Genomic DNA, 25,653 nt, shown 5'->3' on the forward strand with positions numbered 1-25,653 from the left:
GAGAAGTGGCCGAAGGGTCTAATCCGAACGTAGCCATGGGCTCCTCCAGGGGCACGGCCAGCGGGAGCTGGGGAGCGCGGGCCAGGGAGAAGCTACCAGTGAGCACGTGCTGCCCGGACCGACCAAATACTGCCCTGACCCACCATCTTAGATCTAGAACCTAGGAGAAGCTACAAGCGACCAAGTGCTGCCCTGATCAACCAAGTGCTGCCCTGACCAACTCTCTCAGATCTAGAACCTAGGAGAAGCTACGAGTGACCAAGTGCTGCCCTGACCCAGCATCTTAGATCTAGAACCTAGGAGAAGCTACGAGTGACCAAATGCTGCCCTGACCCGCCATCTTAGACCTAGCACCTAGGAGAAGCTACAAGTGACCAAGTGCTGCCCTGACCAACCATCTTAGACCTAGGAGAAGCTACGAGTGACCAAGTGCTGCCCTGACCAACCATCTTAGACCTAGGAGAAGCTACGAGTGACCAAGTGCTGCCCTGACCCACCATCTTAGATCTAGAACCTAGGAGAAGCTACAAGTGACCAAGTTTTGCCCTGACCCACCATCTTAGACCTAGGAGAAGCTACGAGTGACCAAGTGCTGCCCTGACCAACCATCTTAGACCTAGGAGAAGCTACGAGTGACCAAGTGCTGCCCTGACCAACCATCTTAGATCTAGAACCTAGGGCTGATCATCTAAGCAAAACCCAGGCTGCCCAGTACAGACACGTCTGTCTGCACGTTGAAATAAGAGAGACCTGGCATGCCTGTGGGCGAGTCCTTGTGTTGTGCTCTGACAGCCCTTGAGTATAATCACAAAATCTTTCCTCGGCGGGGCCTTTCGGCGGGCAGGCTGGACGGTGCGCTCTCAGCGGGATTTTAGCCAGTAATTCTTATTGTCCGTTATGTGGTTCCAAGCACTGTACGGCATCCAAACTCGGCACCGAATACAGACGTATTCATCTCCTCGTGGGTTTTTCTGGAGCGCTAATCACCCAAACACTTTAAAACCATTAATAACAACATCCCCGCAACACTCTCATAAGCCGATGGCTCCCAACACCTTTGTTCCACCCCCTCTTCCCAAGGGTACCGTACCATTTTGGGGTCTCCCTATTTATCCCGGACACGGCGTTGCTCTTGGTGCCTCTCGTTCCGGAGCCAGCCCCGTTGGCAGGCAGCACCCCGTTGCACAATATAATCACGCCTCATGTCTCCAGCCCTCATGCATTCTTTCATCCGCCTTTTCCCCAGCCTACCTCTTTGTCTTGACCCTTGCCGAGAGCCTCCGCCCTGCCAGCAGTAATCCCGGGCCGCTATTGTTCCCTGGTACTTTCTGGTTTCCACACGGGGAGCGTGGGATTGAAAAAGCCACGGCTAAAGTTTGCAAAAACGCCCGCTGATTTTGGGTGGTCGGCTCGAAACATTTCAGAATATTATTTTGCAGAGGTGCTATGTTGAAGAGAAGTTGATCCCACGCGCAGCGGTGAGCGTTATCTGCTTCACGAAGCGTCTCCCCAAGCCGAGTCCCAGAAAACAAGAAAAAATATTATTCTTGCTGTTGACGTAGCAGCGTTTACAGTTGTCACGGCTGCTTCAAACTGTTGCCTTAGGAGCTGACAGCCTTGCGTCCTGAGCTCGTAACGAGCATGACCCTGAGAGGCCAAAGTGCTGATTCGCGAAGGAGGAAGATCTTGTCAAAATCCCTCTTTTCTGGATGCTAAACAAAATATCCAGATCCCTAAGGTTCGTGATCTGGGGAAAAGCCTCTGTGAAAGCTACGGTGGTTGGTATTGCTTCAGTCCCGGGGTCTTCTGGATCAGTAACGGGTGACACCAAGTTTATTTAACCACAAAGTCAAGCCCCGAATGGTTTTCATGTTGTCATCTCCCATAACCACGTCAAGTTGCTTGAGTTAAAAAAATTGACTTCAACAAATGTTAAATTTATTATCAAGATTTTAGCGTCATTTATTATTTCCGTCAGAGAAGAGGCAGAGACCCCAATGCCTTATGAAAATCTTACTAGGTTTAGCGTTATTTCAAGAAGGTGGCCTGTCTCCTGTAGAGCCTGCAGTCGCGGTTTATGAAAACACATCGGAGGTGATTCAAAAAAGAAGCAGGACCGGGGAGGCAGGGTAGCAATTTGCATTTGTGTAATCCTGACTCCTGAGGGCTTACTTGTGGCCAAAAAGCGACACCTCCACTAATAAGGCCACGGTTTTTGGCCAGTGGGATCAAAAACGATGAGGGATTGAAGACAAGCGCAGCTGGTCAGGACCTTTTCTGGGTCTACGGCTGGCTGAGGACAGGCTATGGAGGATGTCACCAGGAGGCTTCCAGGGGGCCGTGAGGAGGGGTGACACGGGTGCCGTCAGCCTTCCCAAAGGTGACCGACTCTCTCCCCTTCCCCGCTCAGAAATCCTCGTAGCCAAATTGCTGCTAGGTAAAACCACACTTTTTACTCCAATTCAGGGCGGTCACCATAAGCGGAAAATGGACCAGAGAAACACAAGCGGTCGTGTGTGCTCCTGCGGAGAGACCAAGGCAGACTGGCTGGAGAACACGGGAAATAACATGATCTCACCTTTGAAATCAACAGATTGAAGACCTTGGGCAAATCAAGAGCATTACAGCTGTATCTTTTCAGGATGGATAAATGAGTCGGAGAGTCTGTGAGCCAGCTAGAAGGACTGGCAAGCAGATACCGGGCTTGCTGGGGTGCGGCTGGTCCTCCCTCGGAGCAGGGAGATGGGCCGTGACATCTCTTGAGGTCTCTTCAGCCACATCATCCCACTGCTTTCCAGTTCTACCAGGGGACAAAGAGTAGCCTGCGAACCGAGAGGCCTTGGCTGGGACGTAGCCTTCTTACAGAAATACAGCACGAGAGAGATGCTGATAAACCAGAGTCCTGCGGGGGGGCAATGAGATAGTTCAGGCGCTGGAGCCCGTGGCATACAAGGGAAGGCTGAAGGAGCTGGTTATAGAATCATAGAATCATAGAATCGTTAAGGTTGGAAAAGACCCTTAAGATCATCGAGTCCAACCGTTAACCTATCACTGCCAAGTCCATCACTATACCATGTCCTCGAGCACCACGTCTATCCGTCCTTTAAATACCTCCAGGGATGGAGACTCAACCCCTTCCCTGGGCAGCCTGTTCCAATGCTTGACCACCCTTTTGGTGAAGAAGTTTTTCCTAATATCCAACCTAAACCTGCCCTGGCGCAGCTTGAGGCCGTTTCCTCTCGTTCTATCGCTTGTTCCTGGGGAGAAGAGACCGACCCCCACCTCGCTACAGCCTCCTTTCAGGCAGTTGTAGAGAGCGATGAGGGCTCCCCTCAGCCTCCTCTTCTCCAGACTAAACAACCCCAGTTCCCTCAGCCGCTCCTCACCAGACTTGTGCTCCAGACCCTTCACCAACTTCGTTGCCCTTCTCTGGCCACGCTCCAGCACCTCGATGTCCTTCTTGGAGTGAGGGGCCCAACACTGAACACAGTACTTGAAATGCGGCCTCACCAGTGCCCAGTACAGGGGCACCATCACCTCCCTGCTCCTGCTGGCCACACTGTTCCTGGTACAAGCCAGGATGCCATTGGCCCTCTTGGCCACCTGAGCACACTGCTGGCTCATGTGCAGGTGGCTGTCAATCAACACCCCCAGGCCCTTTCCCAGCCGCTCCTCCCCACACCTGCAGCGGTGCCTGCGGTTGTTGTGCCCCAAGTGCAGGACCCGGCCCTGAGCCTTGTTGAATCTCATGCAGTTGGCCTGGAGTACAGAAAGGTTAGGGGGCAACTAATCACTCTCTCCAGCTATTTTTTGGGGTGGGGGGGTATAGAGAAGTCAGAGACAAGCTCTTCTGACATATGCACAGTGAAATGGTTATGAAATTTGCAATAAGGGAAATTCTGACTAGATAAGGGTAAACCTCCTCCCCGAGGGTGGTTCAGCACTGGCACAGGTGCCCAGAGGGGCTGGGGAATCTTCCCCTTGGAGGGGCCAAGGCCCTGAGCAGCCTGATCTAGCTCTGGGGCTAGCCCTCCCATGAGCAGGAGTTTGGAGGGGAGACCTCCAGCCATCCCTTCCCACCTCTGTCTTCCTATGAAACTCTGATTCTACAAACACACAGAGCCCCGTTTCCCTTTTCGACAGCTCAGACACACAGCACGTAGTAGTTTCCTTGACGAAAAGAATAACCAAGCAAGCCCTCCAGTCTCCGCTAGGCCTGGCGAAAGGCTTTCTCCAAGCCAGAACCCAGCCAGGGCCACCCAGGATGGCTTCTCCTGGCTTGCTTTCTCAAACTCACACAAATAATACCTGCGAACTGGTGTTTGTTGGTAAATGAAACACTGAGCAGGTTATAAACCTCCTCGCCCAGTCTCACCAGCGTCCCAGCAATGGCTGTCCCCATGGCTGAGATGGCTCAGTGACTGGTAAGGAAACAACGAGCTGCCTCAGTTTACCATTTAATCAAGCTAATTGGGCCTGGGATAACCCTCAGGGAGGTGTTAATTGTGGAGGTTCATTCATGTGCCACTCTGGCATCCTCTAGAAGTGAGGGGCGAGGGTGGTAACCGTACCCATCGCCCCAGTTCAGTTGTCCACTAGATGTGCCAGTACGTCACAGCCGCACGGCCGATTCCCGAGGCACAGCAGGACGTGCACTGGGCCAGCAGGGACCCCTAAAAGATGCCCACAGTTTATCCAAAACGGTGGCACCTGTGTCATTTACAGAGGTGTTTTATCTCCCCCATACCTGGCGTAACACACATTTACAGCTGCGTCTGCAGCGAGACGTGCAATGCTCTGATCCTTGCCCAGGGAGCGAGCATCGTAACGCCCTCCTGACACCCTGCCCAAGCTGCCTGCATTCAGCCTTCCAGCCCCAGAGCCAAACACGCTTCATTCGAGTACAGTGCCCAGCACCTTACGGGAACTACCCAGCACCCAAATTTTTGGACCTCTTCATAGAATCATAGAATCGTTAAGGTTGGAAAAGACCCTTAAGATCATCGAGTCCAACCGTTGACCTATCACTGCCAAGTCCATCACTATACCATGTCCTCTTGTCAGATGTTCAGCAGAAGAGCGTCTCTGACAGCCTCCAACGTTAAAGGTATTGGTTTCCCAGGGTTGAACATCACCCCATCATTCTTGAGAGAGACGAAAAGATACTGGAGTAGCTCTTCATTGTTAAGGCTTCCCTTACAACGAGCCTAATTCAGTGACATCTCCCCCTCCAGCTCCTTCATGGGCACCTATTTAGAAACGACAGAACGATTCTGCAGGCTTTGGCGGGGGGGCAGTGTTAAATTATCCCTTTCACGGCTTGACATTGCTCAAAAATGTCATCTCAACAGAATATCATTTGAGAGTTAAAAGAAAACCAACCCAACAAATGTTGCCCTTCGCAGATGTCGCATCTCCAGCCCATCTCCGTGCCGTTCCTCATACCCTGACGGAATGCACGCTACAGCACAGCACTCTGATGGAGACAGCAGCTCATACAACGGGAGTCCTCCGGTGCAGGAATAGTAAAGCGTTTGGACGTTTCTGCCACAGAGAAACTGTAACCGAATCTCTGCCGCTGAGGCGAAGAGAAAGCAGCACGTATCTTATGACGCACTGGCTAAGGATAAATATTTGCAGTGACCCAAGCAAACACACCAGGGTCATATACTCCTTATATACCATCGATGCCAAACTCTTTTGATTGAGAAAAGGCACCAAAGTGAGGCACTGCTACGGCGCGAGGCGTCCTCATCGCCTTGGCGCTTTCGCGCGTCTTCTCCGACACGAGGACGTGACGATTCCTCACCGGCACTAACTCTTCGCTAACAAATTCCTACCACAGCGTATGGATGGATATACCGGTTCCCTGCTGCTACAGCATTGCTGCATTTTAAACGGGCAATGCAGACTACCTCGGGTACTTCATTTCCTTCCTTGCACAAAAAAGACAAATGGGAGGGGGGGCGTGCTAAAAGCTAAAAAATTTTATATCCGAAAACCTGCCCCTGCTTGCTCAGCCATACCGTTTGCAAACCCCCAGTGTCTAAAACAAAGGAAAACAGCAGTTAGATGCACGACTGGAAAACAAAACAGCGCGCTCCCTGTACCTCAGGCACTGCACCCAAAACGCCCTTTCCTTCACCAAAACCCAGCGCCGCCGTGCACAAAGGCTTTTGCGGGAGACGTGGCCGCGGGGGCGGCTGTGGGGGTCACCGCGCAGCCCCACCCCGGGCCCCCCCATCCCTGCCGGGGGGCTGCATTTTGCGGCGCGGCGGGCTCCGGCGCGGGAAAATGGAGCGTTCCCTCAGCGGGGCCCGGACTACAGCTCCCAGAAGGCCCCCGCGGCCCCCGCCGGCCCTCGGCTCCCGCCTCTGCCCTGGGCCCGGGATTTTCCTCCTTTTCTAGTCCGTACCCTGGAACTGACAGAAGTGGTTTAATGAGGGACTTCTGATGAGGAAGAAGAAACAAAAGACTGATCAAGAGGAGTCTGCCGGTCACGGGGCTGAGGAGTTCCCACACAGCAATTACAGCATTGTCCTGGAGAAACCGGCTGCGCACGGCTTGGAAAAGCGCGCTCTTCCCTGGGAAAACCTGGCTGATGGCCGGGCCCAGAGCGTGGTGGTGAACGGAGTCAAATCCAGCTGGCGGCCGGTCACCAGTGGTGTCCCCAGGGCTCAGTGCTGGGGCCAGTTCTGTTTAATACCTTTATCAATGATCTGGACAAGGGGATCGAGGGCCCCCTCAGTCAGTTTGCAGGTGACACCCAGCTGGGCGGGAGCGTTGATCTGCTGGAGGGCAGGGAGGCCCTGCAGAGGGCCCTGGCCAGGCCGGGTCGATGGGCCCAGGCCCCGGGGTGAGGGTCAGCAAGGCTCAGGGCCGGGTCCTGCCCTGGGGGCACAACAACCCCAGGCACCGCTGCAGGCGTGGGGAGGAGCGGCTGGGAGCTGCCCGGCGGGAAAGGGCCTGGGGGTGCTGGTCGACAGCTGCTGGACATGAGCCAGCAGTGTGCCCAGGTGGCCAAGAGGGCCAATGGCACCCTGGCTTGTATCAGGAACAGTGTGGCCAGCAGGAGCAGGGCAGGGATCGTCCCCCTGTGCTGGGCACTGGTGAGGCCGCCCCTCGAATGCTGTGCTCAGCGCTGGGCCCCGCACCCCAAGGCGGCCATGGAGGGGCTGGAGCGTGGCCAGAGCAGGGCAGCGAGGCTGGGGCAGGGGCTGGAGCACAAGGCTGGGGAGGAGCGGCTGGGGGAGCTGGGGGGGCTCAGCCTGGAGAAGAGGAGGCTGAGGGGAGCCCTCATCGCTCTCTGCAATGGCCTGAAAGGAGGCTGGAGCCGGGGGGGGGGTCAGTCTCTTCTCTGAGGTAGCAAGCAACAGCACAAGAAGAAATGGGCTCAAGTTGTGCCAGGAGAGGTTTACATTGGATATTAGGAAAAATTTCTTCACGGAGAGAGTGGTCAGGCCCTGGCGCAGGCTGCCCGGGGAAGGGGCTGAGTCTCCATCCCTGGAGGTATTTAAAAGCCAGGGAGATGTGGTGCTGAGGGCCATGGTTTAGAGGTGGTCCTGGCAGTTGGGTTAACGGATGGACTCGATGACCTCAGAGGTCTTTTCCAACCTTAACGATTCTATGATTCTATAAAACAGTCAAACCAGGAAATACCAAGACAAGCATGAGAAAAGGCCGCTGATAAAGCTGAAGTGAGAATCACTTGAACCATGAGTGAACTATTGACATAGTAAAAAAAACCACACCTCCAGCAATGAAGACCCCGGCCCAAGCAAAGACCCCTACCCACTGAGCATGCTCTGTAAATTTAAAACACACTGTACCTTTAAGTAGGAGACGAGGCTTGCGAGAACCAATAGAAGCAAGGATGAATATGTGGAATGGTAAAAACACTGATAACAGCTACTCAGAATGTATAAAATGTCACTGCATGTTAACCAAGGGGTGCTGGCGTTACGGAGTTATCACCTAGCACCCATCTCTGTGCAGACATGAAATAAATTGACATCTCAACTGTGCATGTTATTCGGCTTTTTGCACACGGGGTAAAAGAACCCTACTTTTGGGACAACGCTTTATTGCCGATCCCCCCGTGAGCGCGTGGCGTGGCCGGCAGCGGCCTCCGTGTGCCTCCCAGCATCTTTGGGGTTTGCGTTGGTTCGTTCACCCATGGGCATGAGGTGTGGAGCCGGACACACTGGCTTTTAGGTGCAACCTTGGAGTTTGGGGTGAGTTTTACCCCCCGAGAGGCTGAGGGGGAGACTTCACAGAGACCATGGGTGAGAGGTGGCCTGCAGCTAGGACACAAGCTCTTCATTACCACCGAGAGTCGTTCTGTATTCACTGATGATCCCCGAGAAACCAATCCTGCCTCTACCCTTACATTCTCCTTCCCACCCACTTTTCTGTTCTGGGCACGTGTGCCACAGCCTTGGTCTTCCCTTCTTGAGCCTAATGCCTTTTCTATGCTATTTAGTAAAGAATCAGCAGTGAAATGCCAATCTTTTAAAGTGTTGTCTTTCGATTTCGAAGTCTGCATCAGGACACAGTCGAGGGGCCTCGGCACTTGCTGAGCAACCTCAGTTGCTCTAGACTGGACTTGACCTTGACTCCAGACTGGACTGGACCTTGACTGGAGTCTGTCCAGATCAACGCTGTTGAACAGGCGCTGGGGTCTGCTGGCACTCGGCCTGCTGGGGGACCAGCTGGAGCTGGAATACTTTCACCAAGTACTACTGTGTTGCTCCTTTGAAACAAGACGGAGCTGAGAGAGGCGGACATCCCACCCACCCCTCCATTCACAGCTCTGCAAGCCCCTTTTGAGGGAGGGGGATCAGCTTTTTCTCTCCCAAAGACTTGCAGTTCCAGTGTACCATCACTTGATGTCAAGTGGGCAGCTGGCCTGTGGCCGGTCCTGAGGTCTTTACATCAGCGGAGGGCACGATTAAAATCCCTGCACAGCAGATCTTCATGCGACGTCGTTTGGTGGAGATGGCGGGGGCAATTCCCACCCTCCCAGCTGCTTTCCCCTCGGCTGGGTGGCCGACGGAGCAGTCTGGCTGTGGGACAAGGCTGTGGAAGGAGGTGAGGGTACCCGGGCCTTTTCTTTCTCTTGCCAGTCCCCTCTGCTTCCTTTGGTTACCTTTCTGCGTAAGCCCCTCCTGCTTTGATGGCAAAATGTCCCCACTTCCCAAACACTGGTGTGTAGAGAGAAACATCAGGCCCAGCCAGGCAACTCAGGTGTGAAATACATTTTAATTGAGTTTAGGGATCTGTAGTTTGTCTGTTGCTCAGCTGAGCATGGGCTGTCCAGAAGGTGAAGCAGACATTATGGGCAGAAGAGAGGGTGAAGGAGTGCAAGAGGGAAGGAAACAGAGAGAAAAATGTCACGAGCGGCAAATGAGAGCATGGGTTCATTTACGGATGTGTTTTAATAGATCACCCCACAGTACTATGTGCTGACCCGGAGACTGACGGCACGCACACACACGCACACCCAGTGAGGAACAGCAGTGCACTTCGACGCTAAGCTGCTGGCAAGCACAGCCCAACACAGCACAGCACTCGGGGTGGACGGAGGGGACGCTCGGGTCCCACCGGGGCTCAGCGCAAACACACGCCTGGGGCACAAGGACGCCGTAGGCCGGGACACGTACACCTACACACATGCACAACGAGAGCGAGCCACTGGCGACACTCCTCCAAACACAGCTACAGGTGCGACACTTGTCCAAACACACCAGCCGACATACATATGTTCACCGCACATGCTTTGGCGTACAAGGGGAACACACCGGGCAGCATGCTCCCGTAGTCTAACACGTGAACAGAGCAGCTCAGATGCGGCCCTGCACAAAAAAACCAAAAGACACACAATGCCTAGATCCAGAAATGCTTATGATCCCAAAGCAAGGGACAGGGTGTAGGTCTCTCTCTCATCCTTCACCTGGGTACACCTAGCCAGGGACACCTGAACTCAAGGGGGGGTTGAGGTGAGAGGGAACCGGGTGGTGGAGGGAGGAGAAAGAGCAAAAAAGGGAGCAGTGGAGGGGAGGGGGCTTCAGAGTCTGTGAGGTGGGAAAGAGCAGCAGGGTGGCTGTGCCCTGGGGACAAAGTTCAAAGAACACTTGGGTTGCGAAAGTTGTGTCCGGCAAAGCGTGCTTCGTCACCAAGCTCTTCCTCAATCCTGCAGGAGAGAGAGAGAGACGGCGCACGTCAGGCCCTTGCTGTGAGGGAGCATCGGAGGCACCAGGGTGCTGGAGAGGCAGCATGGGCCGGAGGCTCGGCTCCTGCCAGCCGCTGTGCCTGTGGGGCTGCACCCTCACACCAAGGAGGAGGGAAGGCCTCTGCTCCAGAGAGCTCCCCGGCATCCTACTGCCATCTTTGCGCCTTGTCTTCATAACATTTCCCCCACAAGCACCATCTACTCTTGGGCTTTCAGCTTCTCCCACCCCAATTAGTGACTCCCCTCTTCTCTCTTCTGCGTTCCCATCCCTGGAGCCCCTTACCTCATGAGCTGGTTGTATTTAGCCAGGCGTTCAGACCTGCAGGGAGCACCCGTCTTTATCTGTAAAGCATTCCCCAAAACAAACACTGTAAGACACTGTTATAACTTGCACCAGTTCATAGAATCATAGAATCATAGAATTATTAAGGTTGGAAAAGACCTCTGAGGTCATTGAGCCCAACCGTTGACCTGACTGCCAGGTCCACCTCTAAACCATGTCCCTAAGCACCACATCCACACAGTTTTTGAACACTTCCAGGGACTGTGATTGCACCCTGTCCCTGGGCAGTCTGTTCCAGTGCCTGACCACTCTCTCCGTGAAGAAATTTTTCCTAATATCCAATCTAAATCTCCCCTGGCACAACTTGAGGCTGTTCCCTCTCGTCCTATCGCTTGTTACTTGGGAGAAGAGACCGACCCCCACCTCGCTACAGCCTCCTTTCAGGCAGTTGTAGAGAGCGACAAGGTCTCCCCTCAGCCTCCTCTTCTCCAGGCTAAACACCCCCAGCTCCCTCAGCCGCTCCTCATAAGACTCATGCTCTGGATTCCCATGGTGGGGCAGGGGATTCTGTCTTCACCCCTCTTCGCTTTCCTCCAGGCCTGCGCGTGGCCTAGGTCTCACCTACCTGCCCGGTGCACAGTCCTACAACCAGATCAGCAATGAAGGTGTCTTCGGTCTCCCCAGATCGGTGGCTCACCATCACACCCCAGCCATTCTCCTGGGCCAACTTACAGCTGCAAGGAGCGAGAAATGCAGTCAGTAGCTCCCAATCCTATAACCACCGCCTACACAGGGCGAGATCCAGGCACTCTGTCCTCCCACCCTCAGCATCCTACGCTCTGGTGGAAACAAAAGTCTATTCATCCAATGGATAGCCTGATAGCCTGCTGTGGTTCATCACCAACCCTTTCGCAGGAGGAGGGCAGCGGGCTGGACTTACGCTTGGATGGCCTCCGTGACAGATCCAATCTGGTTGACTTTGAGCAGGAGGCAGTTGCAGGCCTTCTCTTCAACAGCTCGCTCGATGCGCTTGGGGTTTGTCACTGTCAGGTCGTCCCCCACTATCTGAATCCCCACATTGGCCGTGAACTTGGACCAGGCCTCCCAGTCATCTTGGTCAAAGGGATCCTCGATGGAGACCACTGAAGGGAGAACAGAAGAGACATGAGTCAAAGCTGCCTCCCTTCCCACCCCAAAAACAAAGAGGGAATGCACCTGTTAAGTATGCAACACCAGTGCTGATTCCCTACTGCCAAGCACAGCAGCTCACCTGGATAATCACGTACAAAGCTTTGGTAGAGATCGCCCAACTCATCTGCAGAAATGTAGCGGCTTGGGTCATCTGGGGACTTGAAGTCCAGGTCATATTTGCCATCACGGTAGAACTCGGAGGCTGCCACGTCCATACCGATGACAATCTTGTCTGTGTAGCCCGCCTTGTCGATAGCTTCCTTGAGGAGCTCCAGAGCTGGGAGGAGGAAAGTTGCAGTCATGAGAGTCAGCCTGTGCAGAGAGCTCTGACTTTCAGTGGGAACCTCTCCTAGGAGGGTCCTGAGAGCCACTGAGAGTCTGACGGTGTGATGGGAGAGGTAGAAGGGAGCCCAGGGCGCAACAGAAACAGGCCGAGGAGCTGTGGATGCCATATGCAAAAGGACGAGGAGGAATTAAAATACAATCCACAGCTCAGTTGGGGGAAGGCCTTGGAAAAGTCTGCATGCACGTGAAAGGTTTGTATGGAGAGGCTGTGACAGATCAAGGCCACCTTAGAAATCATCCCCTAACGCAGGAGGTCAATGACACTGAGGCATCATATTTTGAACCAATCTTTGGGGAATGCTGCGAGCTGGGTGCAGGAAGCCATAGCTTTGCAGGCAGGGGTACCCCATCTCTGCAGGGCTCTCACCTTCACTATTTTCCAAGATGTTGGGGGCAAAGCCTCCCTCATCACCCACATTGGTAGCATCTTTGCCGTACTTCTCCTTGATGACGCTCTTGAGGTTGTGGTAGACTTCGGCCCCGATGCGCATGGCATCGCGGAAGCTTTCGGCTCCCACAGGCAGGATCATGAACTCCTGCATGGCCAGTTTGTTGCCTGCGTGGGAACCTCCATTGATCACATTGAAAGCCTGGAAGAGGCCATGAGAGAATCAGAGCTGAAGGACCCGGTCTTGGCACCACCTAGACGAGACTCGCAGATGAGTCACCGTGCCCGTTCATGCCACATCCTACAGGGTAACGTAACACACCAGCTACAACACATCACACCAAAGGCACATACAGCCCGGTGTCTTCCTTCCAACAGTGGCTCAAAGCAAATGGTTGGAGAGGACTTTCCCACCTGTTTCCCTCTCAGAGATCTCCTGAGCTCTATGTGTTTACCTGTGCTGTGTTTATCTGTATGTGTTTATTGGCAATGCTATGTCAATCTCTCTTCCAGGATCTTTCTCCTTGACCCCGAGAACATTTTAGCATCCACAACACCCTTTGTGAAGGAATTTCACAGGGCAGCTACCCCGGCGTGAAGACTCGCATTCCCTTGTTTTGAACTGCGCCGCAGAGGGTTCGCATGATGCCCTCTGGTTCTTGTGCTAAGAGTGGGCTTCCCAGTCAGCCCCCACCACAACCTCTGCCGTATCCTCCTCAGGCCCCTCTTTTCCATATTGAAACCCGACAAAGCTCAGGCCTTGGTTTGCTTCCTTGAGGAGTGCAGTGCATTCAGCTGATGTCCTATACCCCTTCCTTCTCTACCTCCCAACACACCCTTTGGACTTTCTTTTGGAGTTTCTGAAGGTGGATATCGAGGACAGAAGAGTCTTACTGGCACAGGAAGGATGAGATCGGAGTTGCCGGCCAGGTCAGCAATGTGCCGGTACAGGGGGACATCCTTCTCTGCGGCTCCTGCCTTGCACACGGCCAGCGAAACTCCCAGGATAGCATTGGCACCAAACTTGGCTGTGGGCAAAGCCAAGGAAGAGTTAGGCTTGCCCACCAGGTGCCCTTGCCAGCCCAGCCTTGGGCTTACCATAGCTCTGACAGTGCCCCCCGCTCCAGCCCTGCAGCCTCCCACGCTCTTTACTTCCCAGGCCAAATAAAAGGAAGGAATTACATTTGTTCTCTGTGCCGTCCATCTCAAGCATCAGATTGTCTATCTTGTCTTGATCCACAACAGAGAGGCCCTGCAAGAAAGAAACAGCTCTTGAGAAGGGGAGGCTGAGAAGAGCCGTTGGCTCTGGTGTGTGAGAAAGGCAGTGTGGATGGAGAAGCTGCGGGTACGGGAACCTTTTTAGCTTGTGGGGGTACGTATACACACAAAGCTCTGGAAATTAGTGCCTCGGTATGTAGTCAAGTTAGGCAACCACGATGATGTTGCTGCAGCGCGGTGTAGATGTACCCACGCTGGAGAGGGGATCAGCAGCAGCCCAGGCAAGGCCATGCATTGCTGGGGACACAGGACTCCCTTGGGGATTTACCCAGCCTTTCGGCAGCTTCCAAGGAGCTTTGTGGTGCTGTGGCCACACAGAAGCTAGGCAGAACAACAGTACATGCTCAACCCCAAGCAAGCAAATGTAGACTGGATGGAGCCATCCCCAGGAGCAAGGTGGAGAGCAGGATTAGGCCCAACACAGGCAGCTCTCCACCAGGCTGGGTATTTTTCAGGGGTGGAGAGAGCTGGGCTCTCAGCCACGGGCTGCATGGGCTGTGATGTGTGGCTTCAGCTCAGCTCTCCTCAAAGCAGACTCCGGGTCCTCCGGTGCAAGCAGGTTGCAGATGTGACACCACCGCTCCGCAAGGCTGTGCTGGGGGTGCTGCCAGACCTTGCACGGTACAATCATTGCTCATTACACCATGAATCCTGCGTGGGATGAAGGGATGTGAGGCCACAGACATGTGGATGAGGTTCAGTGCTTGAGGAGGAGCACATCTGAAAGAGGGAGAAAGCTCTACAGGGAGCATCGAGGGGACTAGTTAGGTGGTACAGATGCTGCGGTGGACCAGGTAGCGTTAAATCCTTTCCGCCCAGAGGAAAGATTGCTGTGGACACATACAGGCATGGAGGGCAGGAGGGGTGTGCCCAGGTTCACAGGGAGCATCACTATGTCTGTTAACCCAGTGAGATGAAGAGAGGCAGAAACAGAGAACGGGGGACAGAGACGGACGAGAGTAAGCGTTGGACAAGGGAGAACAAAGAGAAATCCTTACAGAGCCCACGAGAGCCGGGGCGACAGTGCTGTTGATATGATCCACGGCCTGCAGGACCCCTAAAGGTGGAAGAGACAGAGAAAAAGAGAGAGAGAGAGAGAAAGAAAGAGAGGGTGAGGCAAAGAAGAGAGCAGAAAGAGGGAGGGAGAGGACCGATAGAGAGACTGAGAGAGGGAGGCAGCGAGGGAAGATCGAGGCCTGATCTTTCACTTTACACTAGGTCTGTGCCTCTGTGGTCTCCCTGAGGGCAGTGGGACACATCCACATCACGCCAGAGGATGAGCGGTACCCTCCGGCGGAGCCCCACGCACAGGCAGCCCCGGGGACGGGGTGCGGAGCAGGCACCTGCCCACCTTTTCCGAGGAAACGCGACTTGTCGTTGTCTCGCAGCTCCAGTGCTTCGTAGATACCGGTGGACGCACCGCTGGGGACCGCCGCTCGAAACATGCCTGGGAAACAGCAAAACACGGGTGTGAGACGAGCAGAGGGTGAAAAAGAGGGAAAACCCTCATGGACTGCTTCTGGCCTGCTTTCGTGGGAAAGGATGTGGCAACTGCTTGTGCAAACAGGTGGTCCTGCTGGCTGGCTGCTCGTGGCTGGTCTTCTCAGAGGTGGAGTACCTCTCGGAGGTGGAGCACCAGGGTGGCAGAAATAAATGCACCCAGGGCTTCCAGACTGAGAAACCTAGATGTCCTGCACCCAGAGGTCCACACTGATCCCAGAACTACGGGTGATGGGTGGAAGTCTGTCTCCTCAGCCCTCCTCCCGCTTCCAGAGGCAGCCTGACCACAGTTGCCAGTGGCTTCCTCACCCTCAGACTGGGGCTGGGTTTCTGCCTTGCTGAAGAAGGAACAGACTGGTCAGATGCCTGGTCTGGCCCCTCACTGCTCCTCATCCCTCAGCCCACCGAGCTTTGGGCCCAGCGCAGATGCAGCTCCTCCAGTTGAGACACATGTGCACGTACATGCCTGCACAGATATCTCGGGGACAAACCTTCCCCCCCCATGAGCACGGCCATGGATGCGTTTCCAAACTTGTACCGTGTCCCAGGACTAAAAGCATAGCTGCAGCAGGGCATCGCGGGGATACGACGAGACGGTAAATACATTTATGTTAACGAAACTTTCCGTCCCTGCAACTAGCAGGCACGTGGCTCAAGTCACATACACGGCAGCCAGCTATCTCGTCGTGATTTGCCCAGCACATGTGCAAAAATGCTGAGCACACACACAAGCAGAGCTACAAGCAGAGCTTTGGACTCTGCCTCTTCCCCTGGCTTGCTGTTTGCCGGGGGTTCACCGGAGAAGACCCTCCGTGCTCTCGGCGGAGCGTGCCAGGCTGCCGTGCAGCGCCAGCTCCGCCGGGGTGGGCGGGAGTTCCCCTCCATCTCTTGTCCTCGCCCGCATACCTTTGTGTGTGTAGAGGTCCACCTCAACGGTGGGGTTCCCACGGGAGTCCAGGATCTCGCGGGCGTGGATCCTCTCGACTGCCATGGTGAGTCTGTGGAGGGGAGAGGAGAGGACAGGACATGTTCAGCTCTGAGAGGCCTCAGGACGTGATGCTCGCCCTTCTAATGTCTAGACAAGATATCAACAGAGAGAAGGGAGCTCAGGGAAGAGCGGCATTAGGAGCTGGAGCTAAAACTATTGGCTCAAGGAAATTTAGAAATTGCTATTAAAACCCAGATTGTGGGAGTCTACCCACATTTTGTCCAGGAGCTGGTTATCTATTTGAATTTATTCTGTGCCTTTGCTACAGATGACAAACTGGGAGCTTGCTCTCCCTGCACCACGGCTGCTCAGGGCTCCTGATACAAGCCCGGGTGGCAGAGACGGGGAGGGTGCCACAGCATCCACGGGCAGCGGAGAGGGAGGGATCAGCTGGCGGGCTGCCCCTGGCCCCAGCGCCAAGGACGGGGCACCAGCTCCCGGCGTCTCCCTTCCCCTTGCCGGGAGGCGAGGACGGTCCCCGCCAGGGCCAGGCAGCGAGCGGCCGCTGTGTCCGTGCGCAGTGGGCAGGGAGCCAGCCCAGCGCGGTGGCTGCCTGGGGTAGAGCTGGGCAGGGCAGGGGGGCAGCTGGCCCGCGGGGAACCTCAGCCCCTCTCCAGCCCATGGCGGGGGGAGCTGCCCCAGCCTGGCTCTCGCAGACCCCCAGCCGCGTCCCCCTGGCCGAGCACCCGGCTCAGCCTTCCCGTCTCCCCCGTGAACCGCCAGCTCAGGCTGTGCTGAAACAACGGGAGCGTGGAGGAGGCCAGCAGCCAGAGGAGCCATCTTGCTGAAGGCCGTGGTGCCTCAGACGTGGGAGACAGGACTCTGAAGGGAGGGGGGACCTGGCCCTGCCTGAACACAGGGGCTGGGCCCAGCTCCTGACCCTTCACTCCGCTCCTGAGATGGGGAAGGGGATGAGACCAGGAGGCATCTCTGTTGGAAGAGGAGGGTGAGGAAACCTGGTGTTTTGGGGCACCGGGTTGAACCTGAAGTGGAAAACAGGCTGGTGGATGAGGACGGCTGTTTGAAAGAGCTTCTCTTGCTGAAGTTTGCTCCCTAGGGGGTCCAAACCAACTCGTTCCCCCCATCCCACCTTCTGATTCCCCCGGCCATGCGGTCGTGCGATGCCAGGGAGCTGCATCCCCCTGGAGAGGGAGCAGCAGCGAGGTGCGTGTCATCCCAGGCCCGCCAGGTTTTCCTCCCACGGATGATTCACTCAACCCTGAGCAGGGCCAGACCCACGCAAAACTCGGTGCAGAGGCCGGGCCCGGGGTAACCACGAGGCCCCAGCCAGAACCACGCCGTGGTGCGTGTGAGCGCCTGGCAGCGGTACGGCCAGCACAGGGGCTCAGCACGGGGGTGTGCTGCAAACCGCACATCGCGGCACTGAGGGGAGCTAAGAAGCAGGCTGGGGGAAGCCGGAGTCGGCTCTCGACCCCATTGCCTCAGGTGGGTGGAAATCACACGGGCGCAAGGAAATCGCGCTGCTCTGAAGTTTCAGCAGCGACACCAGGGCTCTCTGGAGCCTGCGCAGGGCCCTCCACCGTGTCCATCTGGGCTGGGATCCCCCATCAGCCACTTTGGCAGCGCTCCTCACGCCATCTGGCACACACCGCGGGAACTTCTGCCAGAGCCGTGCCCGCGCAGCTGCGAGCTTCCTTTGCAGCAGTGCCCTGGCCGTGCCCCAACAGCCTCCACAGGGGAGAGAGGAGCAGGACCCCCATTAAAGTGATCTTTGACAGCACGACCCATGCCAGACACAGTGCCTCTCTGCTTACGTGCTCACGTTGCCCGTGGTCACGTTCCCCGTGGTCACGTTGCCTGTGGTCACATCCCTCTGCCCACATCCACCTGCCTCCTGTTGGGGCCAGCTCCGAGGAAGCCAAATGACAAGCCCAAATCCTGCCTTGCCTGCCCCACCCCATCACTCGCTCGATCCCTTCTCCTCTCTAGTCCTTCACACCCCTTTCTCCACTTGTCTGGCTGCCCCGTGTCGCCCTGCGTTTGCCCTCCTTTGAACAGCGCAAAGAACCACCCTGAAATCCCCGGCATCGGCTGCGCTGTCCTGAAAGGAGGTCAAAGGCGGATAAGCCGGGATAAGGGATTGGGATGGAGCCATAGCCAGGAGCCCGTAGATCAGAGTGAGGAGGAAAGAGGAGCCAGGCTGGAGGCTGGGCAGCCTCCCTTGAAGAGGGCACACGGGGAGACGGGCACTGCTGCAGTGCCTTCCTTCGTGGCACTGTGCGTCGCCAGGGCATCGTCTCGCTGGCGTTCGCGCTGCAGCAGTTCCCCCTCCCCGCCAGGCAGGCCAGCATGGCGAAGACCTTTTCCCCAAGCCACCGCCACCGGGTCCCGTGTGCTGCTGCTGCGATTCCCCCGGGGCTGGGCACTGCTCCCAGGAAGCCCGCACTGCTGCAGTGTCGCACGGGTGATGCAGCTCTCGCTTGCTTGACTGTCACCTCCTCTCCCTGCTGCCCTCCCCTCCCCTGTGTGGTGTGGGGCTGTGCAGATAAGAAAACACCCCCTCTCCTCCCTCCCTCTCCCTGGGACCCGGCTGAGCGCCTGTGTTTATGTCAACACCTCGGGAGGCTGGGGGGCTTTGCCTCCTCCCCACTCCCACCCCCTTTCCCCGGTAAAGCTCCATCCCGGCAATGCCCTTGGGAGCAGCACCTATCCTTCTTGGTTGCCCCCCTCCGCAATTCCCTAGGTTCACATCTGAAGGGATGCTTGCCGGGAGTAGGGAAGGAGGGAGTACCTGAAATTAAAATACGAAAGAAAAGTGAGAAGGGGGGGGCGGGTGAGGAGAAAGAGGTGGGAGGAAGTGAGGGGAGTTTCGTTGTTAATGCCGCTCACCGGGGTCCTTCTCCGCAGGGACCCCAAAGTGCCCGTGGGGTTTGGGGGGCATGGGGTGGGGAGCAGAAACCTGCATGCGGTGAGGGGGGAGACACTTACCTTCCTAGGGCAGGGGCGAAGGAGAGATTGAGAGAGTGCTGGCAGAAAGGAGAGAGGACGAAGCCGAGGAGGGATGCAGGACCTCAAGGGGAGATGATGTGTCCTCTGAGCCAACGGCGGCAGCAGCAGGATGGAGACGCCCCTGATAGGGCCGGGACAGCAGCATGTGACCCAGAGCTGCGATGAGTCAGGATTTAGCAAAGCTTTGCAAACAGCACGTAGAGGATGGAGAGAGAAAGAGAGAGAGAGAGAGAGGGGATAGACATAGACAGACGAGGGTGAGAGAGCCAGGGAATAGGAGTGGGTGTGCAGGATAAACAATTCCAGTCACTCCAGGCTCATTAATTGTTTTTATTCAAATCAGAAAATCTTTTTGGGAGCCGTAAATCAAACCACAGAACCTGTAACTCTTCCCTTTCCCCTTTTCCCTCTTGGGCCTGCTGAGAAGAGAGCATATGAGTGCAGCGACTGCAAAACCACTGCAGTACCTCAGGGCAGCTTGCGGGACCAGGGCGGGCAGCCCTCCTCTTTTCTCCAGGGGCAAAACGAGGTGAAGGTCGCTTTCCCAGCTGCGTACGTGGGGGAAGGAATCCCTAAATCTTGACTGGCTCCGGGAAGAGGTGTTAAAACCAGGGGTCACTCATTCACATCACCCTGGAGAGCTCCCTCCATTTCCTGACGAAGGAAAGAGGGAGAAGTTAAATGACTCCACCATGCCTGACTTCTTCTCCCCTTTCACCACTCAGTTCTGCTAGCGGGGTCGGGAATGGCAGCAGGGTCGCGCTGCCGGCCAGCACAATCAGGTTGCGAAGCCTGGTCTCTGTTTCAGGCTCCTCTGCCCTTGGGACTGAGCTCCCTCAGCCTTCTCCTCGTGTAATCTAGAGGAGTAGAGGCTTGATCGGCATGTTTGGTCCTCTCTCTTTCCCTTCACTTCCTTCTCCTCACCCCCCGCCGTGCTGTTCTCACCTTTTCTTCTTCCCGTCTTTTCTGACGGATTTTGTTCGCCTCTGCCCGCTCATCTTGCTCAAATAACTCCTTGTCGAGGCGTTGCAGGTGTGGCAGCAGGGCCAGGACCTCCAGCCGGTAATTGGCTTCATCAGAGCACGGATTGTCCAACAGCACCAGTGCCTGCAGCGTGGGGAGGACCTGCAGTTTTGCCACCTCCTGAAGGCTACTGATCCCGTTGTTCCTGAAGAAGAAGAAGCAGAGAGGGCAGGGGAAAGAGACACGCGCAAGGAGTGAGGGCCCTTCGGAACAGTAAGCTGGCAAGACAAGGCAAAACTGAGCAGCATGGTAGACCACAGACCTTAGACCACAGACCTGCGATCTACGATCCAGATCTGGCCGCAGCTCCCCAGACCGAGGGACAAAAAGGACATCTCTGGATTTCCCTGTGCTCAAACAGCCCATTGCATTGTCTGCTGTCGCCATCGCCTTGTACGGCAAATGCTGAAAAGCAAAGGGCGCTTGCGGTCACGGCCAGGAGACAGAGAACGCGCAGCGAGGGCTCCAAAGGAGTTATGGCAAGGCATAAAAAGTATGAGGTGGGGTCTGAGTGGCTGAAGCTGTTTTCCGAGAAGCCCGGGAAAGGTCCTGGCTGTTATACTCCTAGACAGCTGAGCAGTCCTAGACAGTTAAGGATGGTAAAGATCAACCCCTTCCCATCAGGTCTTCAACTTCCAAAGGAGCCAGAAAATCCTAAAGACCTAAACGGGAGTACAGCCTGATGCAGGCGTCTCTGGTCCCGACAGAGAGCAGGGAGGACCTACCGTAGATTGAGGTACTGCAGGGACTTCATGCTGCTACAGAATCCATCCAGGGTCTCGAGCTGGTTGTCACGCAGGTGCAGCGTTGTCAGCTGCTCTAGCCCCTCCAGGCCTTCAAGGCTCCGAATGGCGTTCTGGGCCTGGGCACCAGGGAGGCAGGAAGAGAGGAGGGAAAAGGGGACACGCGGGAGAGGGAACGGGAGTTATTTCTGGCCTTTAAAGCTCTTTCTACCCTTCAGACTCCCCACCACTCATAACACAGCCTTCTCTGAAGCTAGATCAGGTTCCTCAGGGTCTTGCCCAAATGGGTTCTAAGTATTCCCATTCAAGGACCAAAAGTTTGCTGAAAAAGTGTTTCCTGCAGCATCACTTGGTGACCGAGAGGAAACCACCCCAGATGAATACTTCACTGCCAGCACAGCATCCCCTTCCCCGGCAGTGCCGAATCTGAGCCCCCGAGGCCTCAGAGAGCAACAGCGTGGAGGGGAAAGCACGGAGCTGAGCCCAGAACAAACGTGTTTCAACCAGCCCCTCTCAGTCACACAGCCCACGCAGTCCAGGGATCTTCCAGCGTCAGCTGTTTCTCTTGTGGGGGAAATCTACTACCAAGAAGTCTCCCCTTTTACTCCTCTAGGAGCAGAAGCGGGGTGAGTGTTCCCGAGAGAGGCCGCAGGGGGGGTGGGAGTTGTCGGTTGGTTTAATTTTAAGCGTTTCCTGGTATAATTGTTGTTATCCATATATAAGCGCACCTTCTTGCAACAAATCTGACAATCTTACAGCGGGAAGAGTGTGTCCTGCCAGTTCAAAATTCCCCATTATTGGATTTCATTCACTTCACTGTGATGTGAGTTACGAGACGGGGAAATACGAAGCTGAGAATGCCTGAGACTGATGAAAGGGGCACAGGCTGAACTGGTGGGGTAAGAGAAGAGTTTAGGACTGGGTCACTCAGGAAAAGGACATTTTATAGAAAAGGAGGACTCTAACGGAAACCGGACAAGGAGAAGTCTGGACCGGCTGGGCCAAGTAAAGAGGGTGACACAAGGACAAAAAGAGGAAAGTCGGAGATGTAGCGAAGGTCATGTGAACAGACTTAACAACCAGGACGGATCGGTAAATTGTACCTCAGAGGAAACCAGGAGCTGCTGTGGGAAATGGGGTGGGGAGCTCACAGACCACTGGTCTGTAAAATGGATAGGAACCTCCCATCACTCCCACTTTCTTCATTACTCCAGTTTGAATAATTTTAACGGCTCTGGCCCTGCAAGCCCTAACGGGACAAATGCCGAATGGATTTTTTTCAGGGTTGGGTTTTTTCCCCTCAATCAAAGAACATTCCATATGACTCCTTTAATTAAACGCTCGCATCATCACCTTACCTTAGATACCAGTTCTTCACATAGACGTGATTTCCGTTTCTTACGGAAAGCTACTACAACATGTTTCCCATGATTCCCTCTCCCCTGCCTGCATACCTGACCTTGCCCTAGCTAGCCTTTGTCACCACCGCTGCACAGCGACCAGGAACCGACACAGCTCTGCTGACAGCAGCGATCCTCAAACCGATGCAAGTGCCGCACGGTAAGCAGCCAGCTCGTAGTCTTCCCGCTAGTAGGTATAACTTTTCTAACACTGAATTTCATCTGCGACTATGTCATACGTTAACCAAATTTGGTTCAGGGCCTTTAAATTGAACCCTTTGTCTTGAACCCTGTCCTTGAGGCATCAGCTTCACCTATCCATGGCTCAAGTCATACCAAAATCTTTATATAGAAAGCAAAGCAGCGCTGGGAGAGACCACCTCTGAAATGATTTAGTGAGCAGGCGGACATGGGAGACAAATTCAAGCCCCAAAGATTCCTGAGAAATGAGTCAGTTGTTCTAGTTTTAATAATCACGTCTTGCAATTTGCCCGCTTCTTATGCGCAGCTCAGAAATTGCTCAATCATGCCAGGAACCTTCTTTAAATATCGGTGCAGTGTTTGCGTCCCCCCAATCATTCACTAAAGTGGCTGGTTTCACTTTGAAATTCTGTATTGTATCTAGTGACTTCTCCACTTCATCCCTTCTCCCAGCACCTCTAGCCCTAAAATGTCAGTTTTCTACCAGAAAATTGCAGACAATCTCAGCAAGCAATCTCCTCAGTGTTTTCTGCCAGGGAGCCTCGATGAAAAGAAATCATACAGCTTTGCAAAGCCTTTATCATCTTTAACTGCTTTTTAAGAGGCAGTGACTCAGGACGCCCATCCAGTCTTCGTAAGCTGTAGCATGGTGTGATGCATGGGACTAAGCCATACATGCTTTCTTCACTTGCGTCTCTAGGAGTAAATGTTCCCTGAAGCAATTGTTTATGGCATTAAGAAATTGCTTCTCCTATCTTAGTTTCACTGCGCTCTTCAATCCGTTGCTGTTTTGGCAGCTGAAGGTGTGAATCATATAATTGTGCTGGTTGTGAACCGGTATTTGATTAGGCTCATCAGAGAGGAGACACAGGCGTCACCTCCCCCTGTCACCCAGAGCAAACCTGTTGCTTTCCCCGCTGACCTCCCGGGGTCCTGGGACACACAAAAGACAGGCTTGCCCAGCGCTGCCGGAGGGGAATACTGCTCTCCCGTAGGAGGCTGGGAGGGAAGAACCCGGCGCACTGAACATTGCCAACTCCTTCGCTCTCTGCAGAGGATTTACCGTCTACTCCCTTCGCACTATCTGGGCAGACAGCGTAGAAGGAGCTACCTCAAAGAAGTGATTTTGTCTCTTTAGCTCTCTGAAATCTGTTCCTCGCTCGGGCTGAGAAGATTGAACTGAATGGGCTAGCACAAAAATGCCGCTGCTTTGAAGGGGACAGCCTCCTCCCCTCCTCCCAGCGCCTGGAGGTGCCGGGCTCTGCAGCAGCTCTGTCCCACTTCCCGAGCTGGCTGATCCCTTACCAGGTAGAGGTTCTTGAGCTTGGGAAGACTGAGCCCTGCTGTGCTCTCTAGCATGTTTCCTCGCAGCTCCAAGATTTGCAGGTTGAACAATTGGCCATGACTGAGGCCCAGCGCTGTCTGGATTTTATTTCCTGAGTGCCAGAGGGGGAAGAAACGACGAGAGAGTTAATCCCACCCAAAGGGAGCATCCCATGTGCACAAGAATGAAGGGAGATGGTCTGTGTCACCTTTCAGGCAGAGGCTGGCTAAGCGGGGGTGAGTAATGCCCGCCGTATCCTTGATGCGGTTGTGAGCAAAGCTGATGATCTGGAGGTAGGGCAGCTCCTGCATGCAGGCGCTGCTAAGCAGATTCCCATCCACCTTCAGCCAAAGCAGGTGGGTTAGGCTGCTCAGCGGAGACAAATCTTGCAGCTTGTTCTCTGACAAATCCACATACCGCAGATGAATGAAGTGTTCGAGGAGGCTGATGTCTGTCAAGTCCCTGTGGGAGGGAGGATGTGAATAAAACATCTCTCATATTTCCCCCTGCTACCAGCTTTCAGTTTGCTCCTCACCGCCACTGGAGGGAGGGCATCCTCCTCTCCCACTTCCCTGCTGTCCTAGGAAGCCTTGCTGGAGGGAAGGAGAAAAAAGGCAGGCGATAGGGACAGGCCAAATAGTCTGTAAACAAGGCCAAATGGTAAGATTCGACCTGCTTTCTTGGCACAAGGACTACTTCTTCCCATTGAAATGTAGCTCTCAGGAGACCAGAGCAGAAAAGAGGATAAATTTGGGGGATGGGGCTGTTAGACAGTAGTAGTAATACCAAGGACTGTGTGGAAGGACTTTCCTAGTGGGAAAAAGCTGGTTGAGATACCTATGAGGCTGCTGAAAGACACAGTCTCACTGGCTCCAAACTGTCCCCAGGCCATTGTGGCACTGTATTTACAAGTGCCTGCCTTAAAAGTTAGCAGTTAACAGGAGAGATGCTTAATGGATATTTCTCAACATGGCTGTGGGGAGGTCACCCTGTCCAGGTCCCCCTAGACCGGAGTCCAGAGGGATGGACGGGCTCCCCTCGATCTACGGGGACGCCGACGTTCCCACCAGTCCGTCTGGCTGCGGTGGAGGCAGTCCCCAGCTCAGGGCTGCGGACGGACGAGCTACGCTGAGGCGCAGACTGGAAGCCAGAGAGCTGGAGAACACGGCCTGGCAAGGCTCCTGCCCCACCGGTGGCCTCACGGCTACAGAGAGATGCCTTCTCCTGGGGCGGGTGTTGCACACTCACTTGTATTTGGCTTCAAATTTCACGTAGGCGTGGGCCAGGCCATTGCCGGTCTTACAGAGGAGAGAGAGACCCTCCTTCAAGATCTCCTCCGTCAGGGGATGCGGGGCCGGCACCTGGGAGAGAAGGAGAGAGCCCAAGGCCAGCGCTGGCCTAACGGCAGCCAGAGGGTGCTGAGGCCCCCTCCCTCACCTGTTCTTCCTCCTCCTGCTCCGACAACGCCTCCTCTCCCTCCTCTCCCTCCTCCTGAAGGCCGTACTCGTCCCCCTCCAGCTCCTCGCCCTCCATCCTCGCAGGCCCCGCCGAGGGCGGGAGGCTCCCTCAGGGCCGCCGGCGGTCGCCACCCTGGGCTGCCATGGAAACCGGGGAGGCGGGGCCCGGCGCCGCTGCCATAGCAACCGCGCTGAGTGACAGCGCCGGGGCGGGGCGGGCGCCTCTTCCTCCCCTCAGCCGCCTCAGCCGCGCCGGCCTCATCCTGCGGCCTTGCCCAGAGCCTCCCCTTCTCTCACCAGCGTTGTCCTCGACCACCCCCCTAATCCTCAC

The 25,653-nt window shown here is 55.2% G+C and overlaps 2 protein-coding genes across 3 annotated transcripts; both read right to left on the reverse strand.

The window, feature by feature from the left end:
- Positions 1-10,095: 10,095 nt before the first annotated feature.
- On the reverse strand, positions 10,096-16,207 carry ENO2 (enolase 2; the record flags this gene model as incomplete). Of its 2 annotated transcripts, XM_082337615.1 has the most annotated exons (11): positions 10,096-10,192; positions 10,515-10,573; positions 11,140-11,248; positions 11,455-11,656; positions 11,785-11,982; positions 12,418-12,640; positions 13,333-13,466; positions 13,621-13,690; positions 14,715-14,773; positions 15,068-15,163; positions 16,123-16,207. In XM_082337615.1, 11 exons carry the CDS (start codon positions 16,205-16,207, stop codon positions 10,123-10,125), a joined length of 1,305 nt encoding a protein of 434 aa, XP_082193741.1. In that variant the 3' UTR covers positions 10,096-10,122. The 2 variants fall into 2 exon arrangements, with proteins under 2 accessions (XP_082193741.1, XP_082193742.1); XM_082337616.1 differs by lacking the exons at positions 13,621-13,690; positions 14,715-14,773.
- Positions 16,208-19,789: 3,582 nt separating this feature from the next.
- LRRC23 (leucine rich repeat containing 23) lies at positions 19,790-25,398 on the reverse strand (the record flags this gene model as incomplete). Its single annotated transcript, XM_082336756.1, has 7 exons — positions 19,790-19,828; positions 20,120-20,342; positions 20,923-21,059; positions 23,847-23,977; positions 24,074-24,327; positions 25,114-25,226; positions 25,303-25,398. 7 exons carry the CDS (start codon positions 25,396-25,398, stop codon positions 19,790-19,792), a joined length of 993 nt encoding a protein of 330 aa, XP_082192882.1.
- Between the last annotated feature and the right edge of the window lie 255 nt (positions 25,399-25,653).

The sequence above is a fragment of the Platalea leucorodia genome, assembly GCF_965183815.1.
Source record: "Platalea leucorodia genome assembly, chromosome: 2".
Classification (NCBI taxonomy): domain Eukaryota; kingdom Metazoa; phylum Chordata; class Aves; order Pelecaniformes; family Threskiornithidae; genus Platalea; species Platalea leucorodia.